The following is a 27373-nucleotide window of genomic DNA, read 5'->3' as shown; positions in this document are numbered from 1 at the left end:
CAACATGCCAGTTCCTCTTTTAGTGCTGGGTAACATGAACAACTATTGGCTGTCAAAATAAATCTGAAACCACACAGCCACTCTCTATGTACAAAGTCTCCAACTCACCATTTAATATGGCACAAATGGAACCGCCAGAAGCTGCCCTGATAATCTTCCCACAATTCTTAAGTGGAATGTGTCGAGGAATGTTTTCCTGGGCGTGGTCGGTAACCAATGCCAACTGATTGTATTCAGAGTTGCCCCAACCAAACAAGTCACCTTTGTCTGGAAAATAAAACAGAATTTTTATTTTTTTATTTTTTATTTTATTTTTTAAATTATTTTTTCATCAGGGTTCGAATTTTCCACAACAATGGCAAATGTCATGGTTTCTCTTCTTACTTGTCACTGTACCCAGAAAATAGGATATTGTCGATGACATGAAAAATGCTGTGGTATCCTACCTAGTTTGCCACCATGCAAATAGCCATATACTCCATAATAAGCTGCATAGGTTAGAGGAAACCTGATAGTGGTCCTTAACCATATGTCTGATGCCATATAGCTGTAAATAAAATGTGTTGAGTGCATCATTAAATAAAACATTTTCTTCTTCTGATAGAAAGTTGCCTTTTCCCCCTTTTTTTTGAAGGAAACGTTTGCCTTGGTGCTCTAATTTCTGTTATTAAAAAGAAGGCAACACTTGCCGACATTGTTCCATTCTTCCGTAATATATTCATTTCTTCTGTTCTTCCGTAACAGTTATTTTATCTTCTTCTTTTTTTTATAACAAAATAATTAGGTTGGTTCACAGAATGTAGATCAAAACACCTCTGTCAAAATAACCCCTCTCACTTATCAAAACACCTCAGTCAAAATAACCCCTCTCACTTATCAAAACACCTCAGTCAAAATAACCCCTCTCACTTATCAAAACACCTCTGTCAAAATAACCCCTCTCACTTATCAAAACACCTGTCAAAATAACCCCTCTCACTTATCAAAACACCTCTGTCAAAATAACCCCTCTCACTTATCAAAACACCTCAGTCAAAATAACCCCTCTCACTTATCAAAACACCTCAGTCAAAATAACCCCTCTCACTTATCAAAACACCTCTGTCAAAATAACCCCTCTCACTTATCAAAACACCTCTGTCAAAATAACCCCTCTCACTTATCAAAACACCTCTGTCAAAATAACCCCTCTCACTTATCAAAACACCTCTGTCAAAATAACCCCTCTCACTTATCAAAACACCTCAGTCAAAATAACCCCTCTCACTTATCAAAACACCTCTGTCAAAATAACCCCTCTCACTTATCAAAACACCCGTCAAAATAACCCCTCTCACTTATCAAAACACCCGTCAAAATAACCCCTCTCACTCAAAATAACCCCTCTCACTTATCAAAACACCCGTCAAAATAACCCCTCTCACTTATCAAAACACCCGTCAAAATAACCCCTCTCACTTATCAAAACACCCGTCAAAATAACCCCTCTCACTTATCAAAACACCTCGTCAAAATAACCCCTCTCACTTATCAAAACACCTCAGTCAAAATAACCCCTCTCACTTATCAAAACACCTCAGTCAAAATAACCCCTCTCACTTATCAAAACACCTCAGTCAAAATAACCCCTCTCACTTATCAAAACACCTCAGTCAAAATAACCCCTCTCACTTATCAAAACACCTCAGTCAAAATAACCCCTCTCACTTATCAAAACACCTCTGTCAAAATAACCCCTCTCACTTATCAAAACACCTGTCAAAATAACCCCTCTCACTTATCAAAACACCTCAGTCAAAATAACCCCTCTCACTTATCAAAACACCTCAGTCAAAATAACCCCTCTCACTTATCAAAACACCTCAGTCAAAATAACCCCTCTCACTTATCAAAACACCTCTGTCAAAATAACCCCTCTCACTTATCAAAACACCTGTCAAAATAACCCCTCTCACTTATCAAAACACCTAACCCCTCTCACTCAAAATAAAAATAACCCCTCTCACTTATCAAAACACCTCAGTCAAAATAACCCCTCTCACTTATCAAAACACCTCAGTCAAAATAACCCCTCTCACTTATCAAAACACCTCTGTCAAAATAACCCCTCTCACTTATCAAAACACCTCAGTCAAAATAACCCCTCTCACTTATCAAAACACCTCTGTCAAAATAACCCCTCTCACTTATCAAAACACCCGTCAAAATAACCCCTCTCACTTATCAAAACACCCGTCAAAATAACCCCTCTCACTTATCAAAACACCCGTCAAAATAACCCCTCTCACTTATCAAAACACCTGTCAAAATAACCCCTCTCACTTATCAAAACACCTCAGTCAAAATAACCCCTCTCACTTATCAAAACACCTCAGTCAAAATAACCCCTCTCACTTATCAAAACACCTGTCAAAATAACCCCTCTCACTTATCAAAACACCCCTCAGTCAAAATCAAAATAACCCCTCTCACTTATCAAAACACCTCAGTCAAAATAACCCCTCTCACTTATCAAAACACCTGTCAAAATAACCCCTCTCACTTATCAAAACACCTGTCAAAATAACCCCTCTCACATGTGGGACGTAGCCCAGTGGTAAAATGCCTGCTTGATGCGCAGTTCTCTTACTATCATATTTCTAAAAATTATAAAAATGTATTCATTAATTCCCACCCGCTGCGCGGCTGGTCTGGGATCGATCCAAGTTGGTGGGCCTATTGTGTTATTTCTCGTTCCAGCCAGTGCACCATGATTGGTATATCAAAGGCCGTGGTATGTGCTATACTGTCTGTGGGATGGCGGATATAAAGGATCCCTTGCTACTAATGAAAAAATGTAGCTGGATTCTTCTCTTAAGACTATACATCAAAATTATCACATTTGAAATCCAACAGCCAATGATTAATAAATCAATGTGCTCAAGTGGTATCGCTAAACAAAACAAACTTTTTATTATCTATTAACATTCCACTACTGGCTAAATCATTAAAAAAATCCATAAGTTTGAAGTAATTTAACTATTCCCTCATCATAATGTTGATAGACAGGTAGCCCTCCCCACCAATGATGACTGACAGGTCAGCCACTCCCCCTCTCTTCCCACAATGCTCTAAGGCGTACCTGACACAGCTAACACACAATCTCCTTTCCCGGCGGCCGATACAATGTGTTCACCGTCAATGTCTCCCTTAACTCTAGTTGGAGAACTCACAATCTCGTAACTCTGCAGGCCTGAAAGAAATAAAAACATCAAAAACACCTTAAAGATAATCTGTCATCAAAATCACTTCAAAATCCTGAAAACCCCCAACTCTGTTACGGCCGAATGAGAAATTACACTCAGCAAAGCCTCGCAGAATTTCCCATTCTTACCATCACAGAATAAAGCAGATACCCGACGTCACTGACTAGTTACTCTCTATCTAAACACTTTGTGCAGGGTTTGTATAAACTTGTGACTTCTCTGTCCTGACATTCCAGGCAGTACACCATTTTATGTACTACCCTGTCTGTGGGATGGTGCATATAAAAGATCCCTTGCTCCTTATCGAAAAGAGTGGCCCATGAAGTGGCGACAGCGGGTTTCCTTCCTCAATATTTGTGTGGTCTTTAACCATAAGACTGACGCAATATAACTGTAAATACAAGGTATTAAGTGCATCAATAAATAAAACATTTCTTTCTTTCTAAATGTTGACATCGTCAGGAGAAAGCTCAAAGGGATGAGTCAGGGTTCTCCCGTTGTCCTGTGGATTTCGATGGGTTTCACTGTCGTAGCAGGGATTCTAGAATTTGTTTAAAATCCACTAGCCTTGGGATCAGTGATTTTTAAAATGTACTAGCCACAATTAAAAATTCACTAGCCCCTACTTTACTTTAAGCTAATACAATTTTATTAAATAATAGTAACAATCAGATATGTCACCTAAAGAGGGAGATAGCGCTTACAAACAATAACATTGGGGGTTGCGGTGGGGTCAAGATATTCATATTTACAAAACAAACTTTTGATTTCTTTTTTTTCTAGCCGTCGGGCATGGCAATAGTAGTTATTTACTAGTCCAACATCGAATACCACTAGCCATGGGAGTGGGGCTACCATAATCTAGAAGCCCTATCTAGCTGTCATGCATGGTAATAGTAGTCATTTACTTGTCCAACACTGAATATAACTAGCCATGGGAGTGGAGCTACCATAACCTAGAAGCCCTGTCTAGCTGTCAGCCATGGCAATAGTAGTTATTTACTAGTCCAACATCGAATACCACTAGCCATGGGAGTGGGGCTACCATAATCTAGAAGCCCTATCTAGCTGTCAGGCATGGTAATAGTAGTCATTTACTAGTCCAACATCGAATACCACTACCCATGGGAGTGGGGCTACCATAATCTAGAAGCCCTATCTAGCTGTCAGGCATGGCAGTAGTAGTTATTTACTAGTCCAACATCGAATACCATTAGCCATGGGAGTGGGGCTACCATAATCTAGAAGCCCTATCTAGCTGTCAGGCATGGCAGTAGTAGTTATCTACTAGCCCAACATTAAATATCACTAGCCATGGGAGTGGGGCTACCATAATCTAGAAGCCCTGGAAATAGTAAATTAAATTATTACGATGCAATGTTTTGTGTGCAGTTAATTCCAGGAAAATTAATCAATATTCTTGGTTATTATGCAACTTTAAAACTGTCCCTTTAATTTCGTTGTGTGTGTCTTGTATTCAGCTGTAATTCTCCCATTTAGAGATTATAACAGAGGACTTATTCAGTTTCAATTTTACAACTTTAAACAGTAGTTGTGAATACAATTTCAGTTGGCCGGAAATATCATTAATTAAAATGTTTAAAGCCAAATGTTCCCTGTATTTTTATTTCAACTTATTTTCGTGCTTATATCCAATTACGGTTCAAGCACGCTGTCCAGGGCACACACACCTCAGCTATCTGGGCTGTCTGTCCAGGACAATGAGTTAGTTGTTAGTGGTTAGTGAGAGAGAAGATAGTGTAGTGGACTTACACTGAGTTGTTAAAACTTGCTGTGGGTGGGAGCCGGTATCAGGCTGCGAACCCTGTACCTACCAGCCTTATGTTCGATGTCTTAACCACGACACCACTGAGGCTGGTGTTCCTTGTATAAACAATGTATTTTACTATTTTATTAAGGTTGGACTATACCAATTCAAATCCCATAGGCGACCATGTTAACGTTTGTGTTTAAAAACACTATATGCAATATATCAACCAAACTGTGACCCATAAATATCAGTACTACAACCCCTACCTCAAAGTATTAACTGCAGAAAATGGTACCTTTCATGGCTCATTTTCGGTATAACCAAATGTTTCTGCAACACCCCTAGTTTCGCACAAAATTTTAGTACTTTTTTTTACAGGTACCCCATACATGTTCCAAGCACAAGGCTACTTGACACGGTGGTACTACATCAAATAAAATTGCATACATTTTTAGCCCAGATGAAACTAATTTTTTTTACAACCAACACACTCACATTTATAACCAATCACAGGACTTGTGGTGTTAACTTCTCTATCACAAGTTCGGTACACCTCGAACTTCGACCCAGCCGGAAATTAATTGGTATAGTGCAACCTATACTGATAACATACATGTTTCAAAAGGTGGTGAATCATGTGTTTTTATGACAACCAGGATCTGGTGTCTTCTGACATAAACTGACAACCTCACTGAAACTGTTGTTTCTACAGTGCAACCTAATTTAATGTACACCTCACAAAACACATGTATTTTGTACAGTTTTGTACAAATGCAATATGTCATATTTGAAAAAATAATTTAAAAAAAAATAATACTCATGAAGATATTTATTGTCAGATGTGTGTGTGTGCTCAGCTATATATGTAGAGACAGCATGGCTATTCAGAGTACCTCAACTCCTTAAACTTATTCCATTGAAACACATGTACTTGACTGACCCCTAGATTATGAAGACCTCAATAGGCACATCAAAGAAATATCAGTATTAAAAAAATACAATGTCTGAGGAAGGAAAAACCAACATGACTGCATCTGTATGAAGTAATGACTTAATGTCCTGCACATCACTGTTGGAAGAAAATCCTGTATGCTGAGTGTGGGCATCTTCAAGTTACCATGTGCGGGAATTTCAAATCCATCAGCTATGCAGATTTTCAAATTGGACCATCAAAACCATTGGCAGCCACCAATATTCCTGACTATATTTTATGTATACCCTACTGTAGTTGGAGGTTTTAAAAATTTGTGATATCTGGAATTATCATGCAGCTTTCGCATATTTATTTTTGATTCATTACTAAAAAAACCTGTTTTTAAGTGACATAATTACCCGAACATCTATTTTATTGCATTATTTTCTAATCCAGGTCAATACAATATGTATATTGGATGTATTCCTACAATCTGTAATCCAGCATATCATTTAGCTATTAACATTGGATAATACAGCATTAACAATAAAATAAATCATCAAATTACACCAAGGTAGATAATCAAATCTGGAAAAATTGGTTCCAAATCTAGTATACACTTAAAATACACTTCATGGGAGCAAACTAAGTGATTATTTTAAAAAAAGATTTGATCTGGAGACCTAAAGATATGTTTAACAAGCTTATTGTTATGTATAAATGAGAACAGAAGGCACAATAGTGACAAAAAATTTAATTATGGCTTTGGTAAAAACATTCTTCAAAGTAAAAAAATGTTTCCCCTAAAACTACAAATTTGTCTAAAATATGACTTAGCACCCTATAAATATGCCAAAAGGACAATAAAAATCAAGGTCTTTAAAAAGTTAAGCTATCAGAAGTACACACATGAAACATTAACTATGTTTATAGAAGTTAAAGACATTATCCCAATATTGGCACATGTTATTTTTAATATAAAAATAAATTGCTATTAAAAGTTCAGACTGCCTAGATATATTAACATATTTAAGAGCAGTTGTATATGGCAAGTCAAACACCATGTAAATAAGAACATTCAAATCTGTATAGTATGAATTATAGGCCAAAACCAACTTTTCCTCAGTGCTAATTTTTGTTCAAACTCCATTCAGAGCTATGTACAGTAATTATTGTCAAGGTCAAGGTCATTGTGAACTTGCATGGCCGAGTGACGGCTAATTAATCAAACAGTGTAGTTTAATTTAATTAAATCACAAAAATCATAATCTTTTTTATTATGCACTGAATATGTGCTATAGGTTGGACTATACCAATTCAAATCCCATAGGCGACCATGTTAACGTTTGTGTTTAAAAACACTATATGCAATATATCAACCAAACTGTGACCCATAAATATCAGTACTACAACCCCTACCTCAAAGTATTAACTGCAGAAAATGGTACCTTTCATGGCTCATTTTCGGTATAACCAGATGTTTCTGCAACACCCCTAGTTTCGCACAAAACTTTAGTACTTTTTTTTACAGGTACCCCATACATGTTCCAAGCACAAGGCTACTTGACACGGTGGTACTACATCAAATAAAATTGCATACATTTTTAGCCCAGATGAAACTAATTTTGTTTACAACCAACACACTCACATTTATAACCAATCACAGGACTTGTGGTGTTAACTTCTCTATCACAAGTTCGGTACACCTCGAACTTCGACCCAGCCGGAAATTAATTGGTATAGTGCAACCTTAAGGGGAGAGGGGGGGTAACTCTGACCACAAATCAATTTAAGAAGGGAGGTAACTATTAGAGATCAAATAAAGCTGGACTAACCTGTCTGTCCGTCTGACCCAAGACCGCAGCTGTAGAGTTCTCCTGTCGTGGAGATAAATAAAGAATGGTCTTGTCCACAGACAACCTTAATTGTTAAAAAAAAAAGGTTTTAATTAGTGAAAATAAACTAGACATCTTCTGGTGCTTATGGGTGCATACTACCAAATCAAATCCCACAGATGACAATAGTAATATATGTGGCTAAAACTCCTATCTGCAGTATATCAATCGACATAAATGGATATAAATACTACCACCCCTTACCCTTAAAGTGAATCAGAAAACATTAGGGGTCAAGCTGCTTATTTCAGAGATAATGGGTAACATCTACCCTACTAGTACCTTACTTCCGCATAAATTTTTGTATTTTTTTTACAGGTACCCCATACATATTTCAAGCACAAGGCTACTTGACACAGTGGTACTAGATGAAATAAAATTGCATACAATTTTTGCCCAGATGAAACTATTTTCTTTTACAACCAACACACACATTTATCACCAATAACCCAGCCAGAAGTTATTTGGTTTAGAACTACCTTATGGTGTGTGCTTGTTTTAACAATTACTATCATACTAACATATCAAGAAGGCACAAAGTTATAAAAAGAAAGAAAGAAATGTTTTATTTAACGACGCAGTCAACACATTTTATTTACAGTTATATGGCGTCAGACATATGGTTAAGGACCACACAGATTTTGAGAGGAAACCCACTGTCGCCACTACATGGGCTACTCTTTCCGATTAGCAGCAAGGGATCTTTTATTTGCACTTCCCACAGGCAGGATAGCACAAACTATGGCCTTTGTTGAACCAGTTATGGATCACTGGTCGGTGCAAGTGGTTTACACCTACCCATTGAGCCTTGCGGAGCACTCACTCAGGGTTTGGAGTCAGTATCTGGATTAAAAATCCCATGCCTCGACTGGGATCCAAACCCAGTACCTACCAGCCTGTAGACTGATGGCCTAACCACAATGCCACCAAGCCCGGTAAAGTTACAAAAACTAACCACTCTTAAACTAATACAGACATCAGATTGACCATAAGCCGATCACAATATGGACCGATTAACTTAGGAATAAACAGTTTTGTTTTGTTTTTTATTATCGCCAACAGAATGTGCAAATTTTAAAAACCAAAGATATGAAATCTATTCTTAGCTATAACAAGACATTAGAATGATAACAAAAACATAAAATGGAAATATACAGTGCGTAAATTATTGTAAAGGAATAAAAATGTGTAGAAATAGTGTACAAGGTTTAAAAAATGCAAGGAACAAAAAGAATATGCACCTTTAAATAATACATTTTTAAAATGTAGATACTATTTTCTTGACACCCTCCTGTGATATGTTATCGCAAAAAAAATTCACCTTGTCTATGGAAAATGAAAAAATTCAAACCCTGGAAATACGCACTTTTAAATAATACATTTTTAAAAATGTAGATACTATTTTCTTGACACTCTGCCGTGATATGTTATCGCGAAAAAAATTCACCTTGTCTATTAAATGAAAATTTAAATGTTGGAAATACGCACTTTTAAATAATAAAAATTTTTAAATGTAGATACTATTTTCTTAACATCTACCTGTGATATGTTATCTGGAAGATTTGACACTTTGTTTATGGTAGGATTCTTTCTGAAAACAAAAAAAATCACTAACATTAAATTATTTTTTACTTGATACCTCATGACTGGTTTATCAGTGGTTATGGTATGTGTTATCCTGTGTGTAAGATGGACATGTAGTCGTTAAAACCGTATGTCCGATGGCTTAACCATGACACCACCAAGGCCGGTATATTGTAGTTACTGGGTGAAAAAACACACAAAAAAACCTGCTTCTTTTGTTCCCAAAACAATGAATGAATGTTTAACAACATTCCAGAATTAAAAAACACCATGGCCTATAGGTTATCAAACAACGGTTTTTCTAAAAGGTAAGGAATGTCGGTTTAACGACACATTATGAACTATGGCTATTTTGGTGCCTAAACTACTGCTATAGCAAATTGCAGCAATGGATCTTTTATATGTACTTTCCCAAAGGCAGGACAGCACATACCACAAACTTTGATATACCAGTTATAGGGCACTGGTTACAATGGAAAAACAACATGGGTCGACCAAATGAAATCAGTCCAGGAATCATCGCTCCTGGGGCAAGAGCTCTGCCCCTCAGCTACGTTGTGCCCCTTTCCAAAAAGGAATAAGAGAATAAGCAAAATCCAGGGCCCAAAACTCATTTTGTCTAGTGTGAAGCAATCTTTGCTTCTCAGATTTCAAAATAGAAGTAACTGCTAGCAAGCATTCTAAGAGGACTGCTAAAACAATACATGTCCACTACTGGGCCCCACAATGTTCCGACCTCCTAAGTTCAAGGACCATAACTCTGTGAAACATGGATAAAAATTTAATTTTTGACATTACGTCCCTTGAATAAATTAAAGTCAAACTTGATCTGGCCATAACTCCGTTAAAAATGGATAAATCCCTAAGAAAGTCAAACTTGATTTGTAACTGTACATGATAAAACTATATGCCAAATTTCCGCATTGTGCAAAAAAGTCTGCAAGTATGGGACAGACAGATGGATGGATCAGTAGAGGACTAAAAACTGAGTATTAGTTTAAAAAGTTAACCTGAAAATGTGGGACAGACAGACGGATGGATCAGTAGAGGACTAAAAACTGAGTATTAGTTTAAAAAGTTAACCTGAAAATGTGGGACAGACAGACGGATGGATCAGTAGAGGACTAAAAACTGAGTATTAGTTTAAAAAGTTAACCTGAAAATGTGGGACAGACAGACGGATGGATCAGTAGAGGACTAAAAACTGAGTATTAGTGTAAAAAGTTAACCTGAAAATGTCGGACAGACAGACGGATGGATCAGTAGAGGACTAAAAACTGAGTATTAGTGTAAAAAGTTAACCTGAAAATGTCGGACAGACAGACGGATGGATCAGTAGAGGACTAAAAACTGAGTATTAGTTTAAAAAGTTAACCTGAAAATGTGGGACAGACAGACGGATGGATCTGTAGAGGACTAAAAACTGAGTATTAGTTTAAAAAGTTAACCTGAAAATGTGGGACAGACAGACGGATGGATCAGTAGAGGACTAAAAACTGAGTATTAGTTTAAAAAGTTAACCTGAAAATGTGGGACAGACAGACGGATGGATCAGTAGAGGACTAAAAACTGAGTATTAGTTTAAAAAGTTAACCTGAAAATGTGGGACAGACAGACGGATGGATCTGTAGAGGACTAAAAACTGAGTATTAGTTTAAAAAGTTAACCTGAAAATGTGGGACAGACAGACGGATGGATCAGTAGAGGACTAAAAACTGAGTATTAGTTTAAAAAGTTAACCTGAAAATGTGGGACAGACAGACGGATGGATCAGTAGAGGACTAAAAACTGAGTATTAGTTTAAAAAGTTAACCTGAAAATGTGGGACAGACAGACGGATGGATCAGTAGAGGACTAAAAACTGAGTATTAGTGTAAAAAGTTAACCTGAAAATGTCGGACAGACAGACGGATGGATCAGTAGAGGACTAAAAACTGAGTATTAGTTTAAAAAGTTAACCTGAAAATGTCGGACAGACAGACGGATGGATCAGTAGAGGACTAAAAACTGAGTATTAGTGTAAAAAGTTAACCTGAAAATGTCGGACAGACAGACGGATGGATCAGTAGAGGACTAAAAACTGAGTATTAGTGTAAAAAGTTAACCTGAAAATGTCGGACAGACAGACGGATGGATCTGTAGAGGACTAAAAACTGAGTATTAGTTTAAAAAGTTAACCTGAAAATGTGGGACAGACAGACGGATGGATCAGTAGAGGACTAAAAACTGAGTATTAGTGTAAAAAGTTAACCTGAAAATGTCGGACAGACAGACGGATGGATCTGTAGAGGACTAAAAACTGAGTATTAGTTTAAAAAGTTAACCTGAAAATGTGGGACAGACAGACGGATGGATCAGTAGAGGACTAAAAACTGAGTATTAGTTTAAAAAGTTAACCTGAAAATGTCGGACAGACAGACGGATGGATCAGTAGAGGACTAAAAACTGAGTATTAGTTTAAAAAGTTAACCTGAAAATGTGGGACAGACAGACGGATGGATCAGTAGAGGACTAAAAACTGAGTATTAGTTTAAAAAGTTAACCTGAAAATGTGGGACAGACAGACGGATGGATCAGTAGAGGACTAAAAACTGAGTATTAGTTTAAAAAGTTAACCTGAAAATGAGATTTGTTGAGTAACCTTTTAAAGGAACAGACTAGTTTTTAAACACTACGGCATATTTTTCACCTGGACTCTAGTTTCAACCCGTAAAAATGGACACTAAGTTTGGTTAATTTACAAACCTGTAATAAATTTGGATACAAAAGAGTGAAACAAGAGTCTGTGACATTGAAATACCCTTAAAATAAGACTAAAACACGACTCCATAATCATTATTTCTCATATCATTAAAGGCATGTGCATTTTTAAAAATATGAAAAATGCATTATGCATTATTAAAAAACACCATGATGACCATAAACATTTCGGATGTACGGAAAATATAAGTAATGTTTGATTTCAGTGATCATAAAAGGCTTTAATAGTGAAATATATGCTTTAGTGTTTAAAAGCTACGGTCTGTCCCTTTAACAGTTATGTGGAAAACTTGAGACAAGGTTGGATAAAAACATTAAATTTATATTATTGAATCTTCTGAAAGTTCTTGATATATCTGGAATACTGTCAAAATAAGATGGAAGACAAAAGCTGCTTGTTATATTGATTATCGCAGGGCTTCTAGATTATGGTAGCCCCACTCCCATGGCTAGTGATATTCAACGTTGGGCTAGTAAATAACTATTACTGCCATGCCCGACGGCTAGTGAAAAAAAAAAAGGTCAAGTGTTATAGTTAAGTGTATTTTGTAAATATGAATATCCTGCCCCCACCCCAACGCCCAGTGTTAGTGTTTTTAAGCTCTATCTCCCTCTTTAGGCGACATATCTGATTATTACTATTTAGTAAAATTGTATTAACTTAAACTAAAGTAGGGCAAGTAAATTTTGAATCATGGCTAGTAAAATTTTTAAATCTCTGATTCCATAGCTAGTGGATTTTATAAGAATTCTAGAAGCCCTGTTATCGGGAAGCATGTTGTGCACATTGAGCAGTATATACTACCTGCCCCCCCTTTCAATTTTAAGTCTTGAAAATATAAAAAATCCCATTTTGTTTTTCCTCTTAAAAATTTTAATTCACAATATACTGGGTAGGTGAAATAAAGTAAAACTTTACCCATAAACCTCTTCTTCAACAACAGGTCTCCCGCACTGACCATAGGCATTGTTACCCAGACTGAACACTGAAATTAATACAACAATTAAAGGTGCAATATCAAAATTCTAAGTGTCAAATTTCAGCATTTCTACAAATTAATCCATCTCACACATATATAATTTGCATAATTAACTAAAAATTGTACTGTTCTATCACTTGATGTAGTTGTGGCTTTCTCAAGAATTCTGTGTAAAAACAGAAAGCAATGAGAAACAACTATACGTACGTCAAATCTATCTATTTATCTATCAAAACAGCAGTCAATTCCTCATTATCAAATAATAATGGGTGGGGAAAAAATATATTAATTACTTTGACATGATGCATGTAACCTCTTGTCACTGCCAGCTAGTAAATAAAACTATTAGCAGAAGTATTTATATTTCAATACAATTAATAAATAATTTTGTACATTATATAAATATATGGCTTCTTTAGCAATTCTTTCCTCACTCTATCTTTCTCTTTATCTCATCCTTTCTCTCTTCTTTCTTTCTTACTCTTTCTCTCTCTCTGTTTCTCTCTCTCTCTGTTTCTCTCTCTATTTCTCCCCTCTCTCTCTCTCTCTCTCTCTCTCTCTCTCTCTCTCTCTCTCTCTCTCAAGCTTTCTCTTTGCTCTGTCTGTCTGTCTGTTTCTCTCTCTCTCTCTCTCTCTCTCTCTCTCTCTCTCTCTCTCTCTCTCTCTCTCTCTCTCTCTCTCTCTCTCTCTCTCTCTCTCTCTGCCTCTTCCCCTCTCTCTTCCCATCTCTCCTTTTCTTCATTTTCTATTCATTTACTCTCTGTTAACAATTTATAAATAAGACTTCTTTTAACATTTCTTTGACAAAACATCTAAAAGTGGTGAGACGTCTTAATTACAATACAAGCTTATGTCTGCTGGTGGATATGTGATAATAAATAATACTGTTCAAACCAACATGGGGCTAACTCTGGGTGAACACAAAGATTCGCCAAATTATCTATTACTGGTAAACTTCAAAAAGGGAATCAAACCAGTATTTTGTAATAAAATGTAGTACAATTATTTCACCAACTTAAAACAAAATTTAACAATTGTTTTTAAAATTCACAATTGGTGAAATTTGGCAACTGCCAGAGCTAGCACTGAAACAATTAGAAGATCTTTGATATGGGGGCACACAGGGCTCGAAACTCACCAAAACATATGGTGGCCCAAAAAATAATAATGGATGTTGACAAATTATGGTAAGAGAACCACGAGCATGATTTTAATGTGGAATACAAATATTAATAGTGGCTCATATGTTATAGCTCTAAAGAAGATCTCCCACGTAATATTATTTGGGCGACTAACGGCATAATTTAAAAAATATTTATGTCGTCCAAACTGGACATTGGTCGCATTTGGCGACCTGGCAACGCACATGCTGATATAATATCTTTGGTAGTGGGAGACAGTTTCAGAAGAGTAGGCACCTATACAGATCTACTAGACACAGTAAGGATAACACCTAGGCAGCCATGACAGCCTGCTACTAACGAACACTCTGCTTACCTCCTTCGTCTGTGAGGATGAGAGAGTGAGCGCGACCACACGCTAAATGTCGTATCCTCGTACTCTCCGGTTTCTGTAGCGGCAAATTCACTACAGCTGGTTCTATTATGTAGTCCAGTATTCTTCCTACAAATAAATTAGTCAAATTAATATATTAATAAACGGTGAACAGAATATGAACTATGTAGTCCAATATTCTGCCTATAAATATAATTAGTCAAATTAATATATTAATAAACAGTGAACTGAATACGAACTATGTAGTTCAGTATTCTGCCTACAAATATAATTAGTCAGATTAATGTATCAATAAACTGTGAACTGACTACAAACTATGTAGTTCAGTATTCTGCCTACAAATATAATTAGTCAGATTAATGTATCAATAAACTGTGAACTGAATATGAACTATGTAGTCCAGTATTCTGCCTACAGATATAATTAATTAAATTAATATATCAATAAACTGAACTGACTACAAACTATGTAGTTCAGTATTCTGCCTACAAATATATTAGTCAGATTAATGTATCAATAAACTGTGAACTGAATATGAACTATGTAGTCCAGTATTCTGCCTACAGATATAATTAGTTAAATTAATATATCAATAAACTGAACTGAATATGAACTATGTAGTCCAGTATTCTGCCTACAAATATAATTAGTCAGATTAATGTATCAATAAACTGTGAACTGAATATGAATTATGTAGTCCAGTATTCTACCTACAAATATAATTAGTCAAATTAATGTATTAATAATGTGTGAACTGAATACGAACTATGTAGTCCAGTATTCTTCCTAAAAATATAATTCATCAAATTAATGTATCAATAAATGGTGGACTGAATATGAACGATGTAGTTAAGTATTCTACATACAAATCAAATCAGTTAAATTAATGTATTAATAAATGGTGGACTGAATACAAATCATGTAGTCCAGTAATCTACCTAAAAATCAAATCAATCCCATCAGGGTATTAATAAACCCTGTATAACATATGAATGGAATAGTTCAATAATCAGATTATCTAGTTTTATTACCCCAGCAGGCACTCATATTGGGGAAAATAAAAATCATCATTTCTCACTGAGAAATTATTATGCATTGGTTTAACGTACACTACTATTGGATCATTTGACGCCAACAAACCAATCACCTTGTCGGTACTAAATATGATGTCATCACGAATTGGCAAAGCACACACAATGACGTCACGTAGTTTAAAGCGTTTGCGTTTATGTCTTTCTGGTTTCAGTGTTAAACTTGTAATAAAATGGTAGTTTAATGCAATTCATTATAGATTTTTTTTACAGAATATATAGAACTTTGGGTTTTGAAAATTATCTGTGAACCGTGAATAATATACAAAGTTAAAGCAATACCCAGAACAGTTTACGTTGTTTCTATATACATGGACGTGTTGCCGATAGGTTATATCAAAAATGAAGGCTTTTTAAAAAACCCAAAGGCTGGGGTAATAAATAGAATAACAAACTCGGTACCAGTTATTATCAATTTTATGTCCCTCGTGAAATAATTTTCACAAAAAACTATTTCACTCGGGACATAAATTTGATAATAACTGGTAACTCGTTTATTATCCTCTATATAAATAAATATAGTGAAATTAGAATATTAATAAAGCCTATGATACTGTATGTGAAACTGTCTGAGTGTCAGATGGAATGTCGGAATGAAAGGTTTAACATAAGTATGACAAATAAATCATAAATTTAAAACTTTAAACTGTTACAGTGTGATGCACTCCACTAGTCTACATAAAAATGAAATTAGTCAAATTAGAGAATTCATGAAATATTTGAAACTATAAATGTGTAACATGGAATGTGGGTGGGTGGATGAGTGGATGGATGGAGGAAGGTAGGGAGAGATTAGGGAAGGAGAGATGAATGGATAGACGGGCGACTAAAAGGAATGAATGGATGGGTGGGTGGATGGATGGATAGGATGGATGGATGGATGGATGGATGGATGGATGGATGGATGGATGGATGGATGGATGGATGGATGGATGGATGGATACAACACCTGAGTATATTGACAGACATACAGATATATTAAATCAGGATGGCTTTGGCATGTATGTTTTGAGACTGCAGGGCTTCTAGATTATGGTAGCCCCACTCCCATGGCTAGTGACATTCAATGTTGGGCTAGTAAATAACTACTATTGACATGCCAGATAGGGCTTCTAGATTATGGTAGCCCTACTCCCATGGCTAGTGACATTCAATGTTGGGCTAGTAAATAACTACTATTGACATGCCAGATAAGGCTTCTAGATTATGGTAGCCCCACTCCCATGGCTAGTGACATTCAATGTTGGGCTAGTAAATAACTACTATTGACATGCCAGATAGGGCTTCTAGATTATTGTAGCCCCACTCCCATGGCTAGTGACATTCAATGTTGGGCTAGTAAATAACTACTATTGACATGCCAGATAGGGCTTCTAGATTATGGTAGCCCTACTCCCATGGCTAGTGACATTCAATGTTGGGCTAGTAAATAACTACTATTGACATGCCAGATAGGGCTTCTAGATTATGGTAGCAAAGGGGACAATATTTCAAAATCTGAGGTAACCGGAAGTCGGTTCACGTGGTTTTTACCTAGGTAACCAATTGTTCGGTTACGTGAATTATATTTGCGTAACCTGTGGATTACCTGATCGGTTACCTCAAAGTTACGTTGAAATTATATTTTAAATACATAATTTTTAGCTCAAACATAAAGTTAAAACAAAATACAAAAAAAATAAAGTTTTATAAAACAGTTTCTTCAATGCTTGCAAATCGAAAGAAGTGACTTGTAGATGTTTCTTTTGTTTTCGTACTATCGTAGCGTTGTAGATTTATTATGATTATGATTATGATTATGATTATGATTATTATTATTGTTGTTATTATTATTATTATTATCATTCACCATCGGGATCGCAAAAAGTAATTTTTAGTTGCCCGAATCTAAAAACCACTGTCCTCGGGCATCGGGTCACCGTATTCTAGAACCTCTGTGCAGCTTGTGGAAGTTAATACTATTGTAAAAGGACTAAATATCAACCCAGTACTGAAACAAAATAGATACATTTGGAGGGAAAATGCCCATTCCATGGTGCATGATTAAACTAATAAATAAAGGCTACCATTTGTCACTGATATGTAAATTTAGTATACAGCAATTAAAAAAAGCCCACCAAAAACCCAAACAACAAATGTCCAGTTCCTCTGAACTATAAAACAGGCTACTTATTGGTGCATGATTAGATTAATAAAAATAAATCTTCTAATAACATAAAAAGAAAGATCACAATTGTACACTGATATTTTGCGGTGGCGATGCTACTTTCACTTTATCACTGGTACTTCTATACTACAGTGACGTTCCAAATTTTTATTATTTAAAGCTCATTATGCGATGTTAGTATTTGTGACATTTTTGCATACGTTTAAAACCGTTTTCAACCTTTGTAAAGTTATAGGCAATCCAATATTATGTCTACATATATTCCTTTAGAGATAGAATAGCAGCAGATAATTTAGGCGTCTCAGCAGTCCGTGCATATTTCTTTAAAACGTTTGGCTCGACTCTATACTGAGTCTTTGGTCGCAAGTTACAACCGTTGCAATATACCGTTGTCTACTGGTTTGCCGCGCATCAAATATCTAAAAATCAGTCGAAAACATTTGTCGGAATACTAGTAGTATGTCTGCATGAATAAACTTACTGTAATCGTGAAGTCTGAAAGTTTTAATTTCTGATTGTCTACAGGTCACGACGTAACCGATTTGCGGTTCGCGTAAATTTAATTTTGCGAAACAGACACGCGAACAGAACGGCGGTTCACGTGAAATATTGTGCCCTGGTAGCCCCACTCCCATGGCTAGTGACATTCAATGTTGGGCTAGTAAATAACTACTATTGCCATGCCAGATAGGCCTTCTATATTATGGTAGCCCCACTCCCATGGCTAGTGATATTCAATGTTGGGCTAGTAAATAACTACTACTGCTATGCCAGATAGGGCTTCTAGATTATGGTAGCCCCACTCCCATGGCTAGTGATATTCAATGTTGGGCTAGTAAATAAAGACTATTGCCATGCCAGATAGGGCTTCTAGATTATGATAGCCCCACTCTCATGGCTAGTGATATTCAATGTTGGGCTAGTAAATAAAGACTATTGCCATGCCAGACAGGGCTTCTAGATTATGATAGCCCCACTCCCATGGCTAGTGATATTCAATGTTGGGCTAGTAAATAACTACTATTGCCATGCCTGACAGCCAGATAGGGCTTCTAGATTATGATAGCCCCACTCACATGGCTAGTGATATTCAATTTGGGCTAGTAAATAAAGACTATTGCCATGCCAGACAGGACTTCTAGATTATGATAGCCCCACTCACATGGCTAGTGATATTCAATGTTGGGCTAGTAAATAACTACTACTGCTAATTCCGGCAGGTAGTGAAAAAAAGAAAATTCAAATGTTGCAGTTTATTCATTTTGTAAATATGAATATCATACCCCCCCCCCCCCCCATGTTTGTGTTTTTAAGTTCTATCTCCTCTTTAAATGACATATCTGATCATTACTGTTATTTAGTAAAATTATGTTAACTTAAAGTAAAGTAGGGCTAGTGAATTTTTAATCATGGCTAGCAAAGTTTTAAAATCACTGATCCTATGGCTAATGGATTTTATAAAAATTCTAGAAGCCCTGGATTGGTAGAACTTTGATACTAGATACGAATGTTAAAATCACAGGTGAGAAGATATATGAATGTTTGCAGTGGGTAAGTGTGTGGGGGGGGGGAGGGGGAGGGTTCTCACCAGATTTCCTAGGCATCTCGTGAAATCCCAACTGCGAATCTGTGTTAATTCCGGAAGCAAATAATTTGTATCCGCCCGGCACACGGGCGTAGTAGAGAGTGAAACCGTAACCACACGCAGCGACCTTCACCTAGAACAAACATTAACAACCATTCTCAGGGTACTGCTAAAGCTTTAGTATCTCCCAAGTTCAAGGGCCATAACTCTATGAAATATGGGTTAATTGCATTGAAAATCAAACTTTACTGTAACAGAACATGATAAAGGTAAACACACAATTCCACCTCAATATCTAGAGGCATTGCAAAAACAAGTCCGGAAAACACATTTTCTTATCTCCTAAGTTCAAAGGACTTCATGGGCAACTCTTTTCGATTAGCAGCAAGGGATCTTTTATATGCACCATCCCATAGACAGGAAGCACATACCATGGCCTTTGATGTACCAGTAGTGGTGCACTGGCTGGAGTGAGAAACATAAATCTGTAAAGATAGCATTATGTAAAAAAAAAAATTCAGGACTATTATTTGGGACAGACGGACAGAAGGTGGACAGACAGACAGAAGGTGGACAGACGGACAGAAGGTGGACAGACAGACAGAAGGTGGACAGACAGACAGAAGGTGGACAGACAGACAGAAAGTGGACAGACAGACAGAAGGATGGACAGACAGACAGAAGGATGGAGATGAAACCTATAGTTCCCTCCGGTTGGACCAATAGGGTACTAATAATAAACAGTTAGTGGATGACCTACATGTGAGGAGAGACACTTAATGCTGCTGTGTTTATTTTCATCGAGAACATGTCATCATATCTATTAATAGATACATGGAGGAACAAAGTGAAAGAAGGCCGAATAGACGGACAGATAGATTGATGGGTGGATGGATGGGTGGGTGGGTGGGTGAGTGTAAAGTGTTAAGTTAGGAGGGAATGATGTATGGATCCAGGTGTGTGTATATAAGTATTGATGGATGGATGGATGGATGGATGGATGGGTGGGTGGGTGGGTGAATGGGTGGTTGCATGGATGGATGGATGGGTGAATGGGTGGTTGCATGGATATATGGATGGATGGATGGATGGATGGATGGATGGATGGATGGATGGATGGATGGATGAATGAATGAATGGATGGATGGATGGATGGGTATGTGGGGGTGTGGGTGGGGGTGTGGGTGTGTGGATGGGTGGGTGTATGAATGGATTGGTGGATGGGTGCATGGATGGATGGATGGATGGATGGATGGATGGATGGATGGATGGATGGATGGATGGATGGATGGACAGATGTATGTATGTATGTATGTATGTATGTATGTATGTATGGATGGATTGATGGATGGATGAATGGATGAATGGATGGACGGACAGACAGATGGATGGATAGGTGGATAGAGGGATAGAAGGATTGATAGAGGAATGGATTGATAGACGGATGGATGAATGGATGGGTAGGTGGATAGAGGGATGGATGGATTGATAGATTGATTGATTGATTGATTGATTGATTGATTGATTGATTGATTGATTGATTGATGGATGGATGGATGGATGGATGGATGGATGGGTGGACAGATGGACGGATGGATGGATGAAGGGTGGATGGATGGATGGATGGATGGATGGATGGATGGATGGATGGATGGGTATATCAAAGGCTGTGGTATGTACTACCCTGTCTTTGGGATGGTGCATATAAAAGATCCCTTGCTGCTAATCAAAAAGAGTAGCCCATGAAGTGGCAACAGCGGGTTTCCTCTCTCAATATATGTGTGGTCCTTAACCATATGTCTGACGCCATATAACCTTAAATAAAATGTTTTGAGTGTGTTGTTAAATAAAACATTTCTTTCTTTGGATGGATGGATGGATGGATAGGTGGATAGAGGGATGATAGATGGATGGATGGATGGATAAACAGTGTAGAAGTTACAATAAAACATTTACTGGCTGCCATCTTATTTTGGTAAATCTGCATAATAATTTGCATAGTTACCTTAATGTCATTCTCGTCAATGAATTTCAAACGAGCTGGCCTGGACTGTTTCAGTTTCGGAATCTGATTTTTTTCGGGCTTCAAATAACTCTTTATACCTGAGAATGAGAAGGAAGAAACAACAACAAATAGGCATACCATGAACTTTTGACGTCTATGAGACAAATTTGCATCCCAGTACTGGTTCAGGGAACATTTTGTTTTCAAAATCTTGATTAGTAATAAATTCAGTCAATTGAAAATTGATCAACAACTACTGTTTTATGTTTTATAGTTGTGTAGTGATCTCTGTAACTTGCGTAGTGAATCGTGACACGATATTGAATTTTTTTTCTCTGTGATGCACACCCAGAGTTCATTTTAAAACTCCAGTGGAGAGTTGTAGAGCCACTATGACTTCTGTCTCACTTTTGTCCAGATAGCTGTGGTGTGTGTGAACATGCAAAAAACATAATTCAAATTGAGCATGAAAATTATGTTTTTTAAGAGAGTTTTGGGCTTGTTTGTTTTTCTTCTTAGTCTTCTACTTTCTCTTGTTTTTAAGAAAATATATGGTTGTTTTTTTTGCAGAGATCATGGTAAACAAATATAAATGTTGGGGGGGTGGGGGTCAGTAACTTTTCTTGTCTACAGATCAATGTGGCTGTCTCTAGTTAAAATGAAAGTAATTGTTTTATACCCAAAGCCCCGGTCACCGCACAGCCCCAAACGTAAACTCGTTCCGCTCGCTGCGCGTTCACTCCGATGTACTCCGTGACCTGTTCCTTGATCTTCTCTCTCTTCAGAACTCGCTGTTTCCACGTCTCGCCACGTCGCACAGACACCGAGATGACGGACTTAGGAATCAAGTATCTTGAAGAACACCAACTAATAACACTAGCCATTGCTGAGAAAAAGAAAAAGGAATGTTCAACAGTTAGTAAAATAAAAGTTTTATGTGACACATCATTTCAACATTTATGAATACTATATTCAACAAGATTCCGCAGAATTAAATTTTGGCCCATCAAAAACATTTTTGGTGCACTGAGATGAACATCTATAGGTGCAACTATAAAGGTTAAAGTTTGCTTTGTTTAACGACACCTCTAGAGCAAATATAAATCCTGGATCCACGACTGCAATCCTAGTACAGGACCCACATTGGGTCAATACTTTTCTTAATATGCAAGGCAAGTTGCTTCCCTCTATTTAGCAAATTTTAGGGGAAATTGTTTATGTCGTTGGAAGATTTATTTTTTGTTAATAATGATGCAAGTACTTCAATCAGGATTTAGGGAGTACAGCAGGTTATACATTTTTGGTTTGTGTGTTCATTTGTTGCATTATTTCAGTTGAGAAACAGTTGAAACATGGTGCCACAAGCTTTGAATACCAGCTATATATAGTGGAAGTGGAACTGTATTAACGTGCCTATATCAAACTTAGGTTCAGGCACGCCCACTCCGGACTTAGCCTCTGACTTCGTTAGTGACCAATTCTGGGACAGGAGGGCCAGCTATATATAAGGTATGTAATAATATCCGGATCCTCGAGCTACTCTCGATTCACTAATATCAAAACCTATATTAGCTCGGCCATTTACCTTTCGACCGACCGTTCAAAATTGCGCCAAATTCCCTCAATCAAAATTGCGCACCCTTTTCTCTTTGGCATTTAACTGCTCCATTCAAATTCCATAGCACCACCACCACACCCACCTGCCTGCTACCGATTTGATCGGGCTGCTGGTGCACCCTTGCACCTGCCAGTGCAGGCGGTCCCTCCTCTCCCCTCCCCCCACCTTTCCTGTCATGGACGGAGGAGCCGGCCAAGGCGTGCGCTACAACAGCTTGAACTAGTTTGAAGCCCTATGACCTGATCTGACCTGATCTGACCTGATATCAGGACATTTCTTTAAAAATCAGGGTAAACCTGTTATTTTTATTTTTTAGTAAAGTGTAATGTTCAAGTTCAAGTTTAAATCATTTGGTGTCAAGTTGAAGTATGATCAACAACGTACTATCATGCGGAGTTTTATCGTAACACGATTTCAGGAGAATGACGAAAATACACTCTACGATCTAAACAGAGTTAAACTCGCCATAATAAAAAATTTCTCTGAAATATTTACCTACATAAAACGTTTAAATCCACACAATCACAATTCCGCAATTCAGGACATGTAGAGACATGAACCCCAAAATGTTTAATACTATTAAAATAATTTTTTTAAAACAATTCTGATATTTATGGGCGCAGCCATTTTCTTTGTTCCACCTCAGTTTGAAGTCTACGTTAATTAATTGTAATGTTGGGATAGAGTAAATGCATTAAATGGAGGCAAAAGCGCGAAATGTGATACTAGGAACATAAAAAATATATAGCATTTTTTAGAGCATATTATAAATAGTAATTAATTTTGACGGATACTAAAACTAAGGTTGTTGGGGTTGGGGGGGGGGGTGGAAGGCCGAAAGAGAGTTCACTTCCGGGTCAGTGTTCTCTGCGTGTTTTGGGTTAGTTCCAGCAAAAAGATCAAAAGACTAAATTATGTGAGTTGTAATGAAATATTTCTTTCAAGAGTATGTGTTAGTTGATTGAATGTTATTTATTGATATATTTATGAACTGTTCTGTCATTTTTGTTTGTTATAATTTTACTAAATAATAATCGGAAATGGAGTAGTGGTAGGTTTCTGAACTTGTGTGACTGTCATGGATTGTCGGACTGCCAACATGAGTATGATGGCAGCGACACTGTTTTCCCCATAATGGCACATGTAGTGTTTTCCCAAGCTTGTTTTAGCATGGTGCAGCACAATGCCTCAAATGTTTAGCACCATCTTACCTTAATCAGCACCATGCTGCCCTGAGATTAAACAAGCCTTTTCACAAATTAATTCTAAAATTGCCTTAATGAAACACCCAAAAAGGTATTACTATTATTAATTAATAAAATATGCCTTTTATATCTTTTGCCATTCATTTATTAAAGCAAGCACATAAATTACATTAATTTTTATTTCAATTAATTTTTGTGTATTTTTAAAGGGACATTCCTGAGTTTGTTGCATTGTAAGATGTTTCCCACTAATAAAATATTTCTACTATTAAACTTACATATTAAATCTATTTTCTTGTTTTGTGTCTGTATGTTCAATGTGTTTCTGGTCGTCTTAATATTTGTAAGAAGCCCAAACTGGAGTTTTGTCTTCAAATAATTTTGTACCTACGAAAAAAACATATTTTAGGAAATAAAATAAAATTTAATCAAGTACAAATATTAGAATGATCAGAAGCACATTTAATATACAGCCACCAATATGTTATGCAGAAAAATATATTGATATGTTATTACAATCGTCAAAAAGTCTCTGTTAGTCGATAACATCTATAAAATTGCAGCAAACTCGGGAATGTCCCTTTAATGAAAAACAAGTGCCCCGAAAATTGTGAAAATCCCCAAAAGTGTTTGGTCTACCATGCCTTGCCAAATTTCTAGGGAAATCACTACCATGTTTATGTCTGTAAACTGAATTTGACGTCGGATTCACTTCTCTTTATAAATGGAGGAGGAGTCGTAACTAAGTTTGTCACATCCATTTTCTCTCTCTGTCTCTCTCTCTCTCTCCTCATAAAAAAAAAAAAAAAAAAAAAAAACTCTCTCTCTCTCTCTCTCTCTCTCTCTCTCTCTCTCTCTCTCTCTCTCTCTCTCTGTATCCGCGCTCTGTATTTCTGTCTATCTCTCTTTCACTATCTCTGTATCCGCTCTGTCTCTCCTCTCCCCATCTGTCTTTGTCTTTCTCTCTCTCTCTCTCTCTCTCTCTCTCTCTCTCTCTCTCTCTCTCTCTCTCTCTCTTTCTCTCTCTCTCTCTATATATATATATGTGTGTGTCTCTCTCCCTACTCCCTCCTTCAGTAAATTAAATATCTTTCAAATTCAAAACGATCAATAATTTCTTAATTATTTTCTATATTATTATTATTATTATTTTAATATACAAGAAGAGAGGGATGTAGCCCAGTAGTAAAGCACTTGCTTGATACATGGTCGGTCTGGGATCGATCTCCGTCGGTGGGCCAATTAATTAATTGGGCTATTTTTTGCTTCAGCCAGTGTACGACTGGTACATCAAAGGCTGTGGTATGTTTTATCCTGTCTATGGGATAGTGCATATATAAAAGATCCCTTGCTACTAATGTTTATGTTTGATGTCCAATAGCCGATGTTTAATAAATCAATGTGCTCTAGTGGTGTCATTAAACAAAAACAAACTTTAATATACCAGGTGACTAGTCTGCAGTTAGATCTCGTTAAGTGGACGGGGTTTGATAGGTCAAGGATATATACTCCTTTCCTAAGAAATCGCTGTAGCAATTTTACTAATATGAAAGTTATATAGAAATCTGATGACACATACCGTATTGTTCCTATTTGTACCGCCTCCTCTAATATAAGCGCCCCCTATGATCACGAGAAATGTGTCATGAAACGGTAACCGTAAAATAGTAAAACTGGCTTACCTGACTGCCGACTTGCAATGATTATAATCGGTAAACAAATAAAATCCAAACAGGTGAAGCACTACGACACTAGTATGGGCGAACAGTATGTCACACATGTCGTTTATCAAATGTATGTCACTGTTATCTCCACGCAGAATGAACGCACGACACTCCGTTAACGCTGTTCAAAACCGGAAGTACAAACATACCGGTATGTATTTACACCGACACCGTAACATCGTTTAAAAAAGTACTCTAATTAGCGTGCCCCCTTTGTGTTTTGCATCGCGCCCGGGCGCTACAAATAGGAACAATACGGTATATTACATTGTTGTCTCTGTGAATAAATTTGATAATCATTTCACAGTGGTCGAATTTAAATTTTGGGGAGGCACGGTAAGTGTTGCTTTCTGTTTAATAACAACAATTAGGGCACCAAGGCAAGTTGGAGGTATGCTACATTATTAAAAGTATATACAAATTTATGAAAATTCAAAAGTTAACTTGGAAGTGTTCAATGTACACTACCACCTATAAGTTGAATGAATGTGATAATTTTTGGTATTTATTTTGAGTACTTGGGCACTAGAGGGTTAAAATAAATGAATGTGTCAAATATGCGGGCACGGCACAAAACTACTTCATCCTTCCTGTGCTGTCTGTAGGAGGACTGCCACTCAGCATTAGCTTGACAAAATGAAGTTTGTTTGTGACTGCAACATCCTAATCATCTTGCCAAGTCGAAAAGATATATTGGTTGATATGATATTTAAAATCACTAATGTGTAAGTCACCAAGAATATATTTATAAATGTCGTCAACGTAAACTGTTGTAAATAACATTATTTTTATGGGCATTTTCATCATGTTTTGTTTTATATCCTGGTATAACTGACCTGTCACTTAGTGTGTCAACAAGCAGCCCGACTTCGATAGATGTGATTTTTCATGTTAGATTTTGTGTCAGCATGTTTCTTGCCGTCGACACTGTAATATTTTAGAGGCATAACGGCAAGTAAGGAGGGCACCTACAGCAATTGCTGTCGGCGCCATGGTGAAATTCGAACCCTGATTTCATGTCTGAATTTGAGGCAAGATTTAGCTCAGTCAGTTTAGTGCTCGCTGGAGGTGCTTACATCACAGGATCGAACCACCTCGGTAGATCCATTCAACTGATTGGGCTTTTTCTCATTCCTACCAGTGCACCACAACTGGTCAAAGGCCATGGTATGTGCTTTCCTGTCTATATGAAAGTGCATATAAAATATCCCTGGCTGCATTAGGACAAAAGTTTCCTCTGATGACCACGAGTCATAATTACCAAATGTTTGACATCCAGTAGCCAATGATTAATTAATCGATGTGCTCTAGTGGT

General features: G+C 36.9%; 1 protein-coding gene across 2 annotated transcripts in view; it reads right to left on the bottom strand.

Annotated features, from left to right (window-relative positions):
• LOC121377517 (RCC1-like G exchanging factor-like protein) overlaps positions 1-23767 on the bottom strand; it is a 41405-nt gene extending 17638 nt beyond the window's left edge. Inside the window, exons 1-10 of one of the 2 annotated variants that reach the window (XM_041505539.1) lie at positions 23629-23767; positions 22191-22397; positions 21512-21609; positions 19510-19639; positions 14646-14771; positions 13088-13154; positions 9364-9415; positions 7765-7849; positions 3122-3232; positions 109-267 (exon numbers count right to left, since the gene is read on the bottom strand). In XM_041505539.1, the coding sequence (XP_041361473.1) occupies positions 109-267; positions 3122-3232; positions 7765-7849; positions 9364-9415; positions 13088-13154; positions 14646-14771; positions 19510-19639; positions 21512-21609; positions 22191-22395 (1033 nt within the window). In that variant the 5' untranslated portion in view covers positions 22396-22397; positions 23629-23767. Of the gene's footprint in view, positions 1-108; positions 268-3121; positions 3233-7764; positions 7850-9363; positions 9416-13087; positions 13155-14645; positions 14772-19509; positions 19640-21511; positions 21610-22190; positions 22398-23624 lie in introns of both variants that reach the window. The other variant, XM_041505538.1, reaches the window with a different exon arrangement.
• Between the last annotated feature and the right edge of the window lie 3606 nt (positions 23768-27373).

This window comes from Gigantopelta aegis, chromosome 7, assembly GCF_016097555.1.
Source record: "Gigantopelta aegis isolate Gae_Host chromosome 7, Gae_host_genome, whole genome shotgun sequence".
NCBI classification, from domain to species: Eukaryota; Metazoa; Mollusca; class Gastropoda; order Neomphalida; family Peltospiridae; genus Gigantopelta; species Gigantopelta aegis.
The sequence above is the reverse complement of the archived record's forward strand: the minus strand, read 5'-3'. Positions and strand labels throughout refer to the sequence as shown.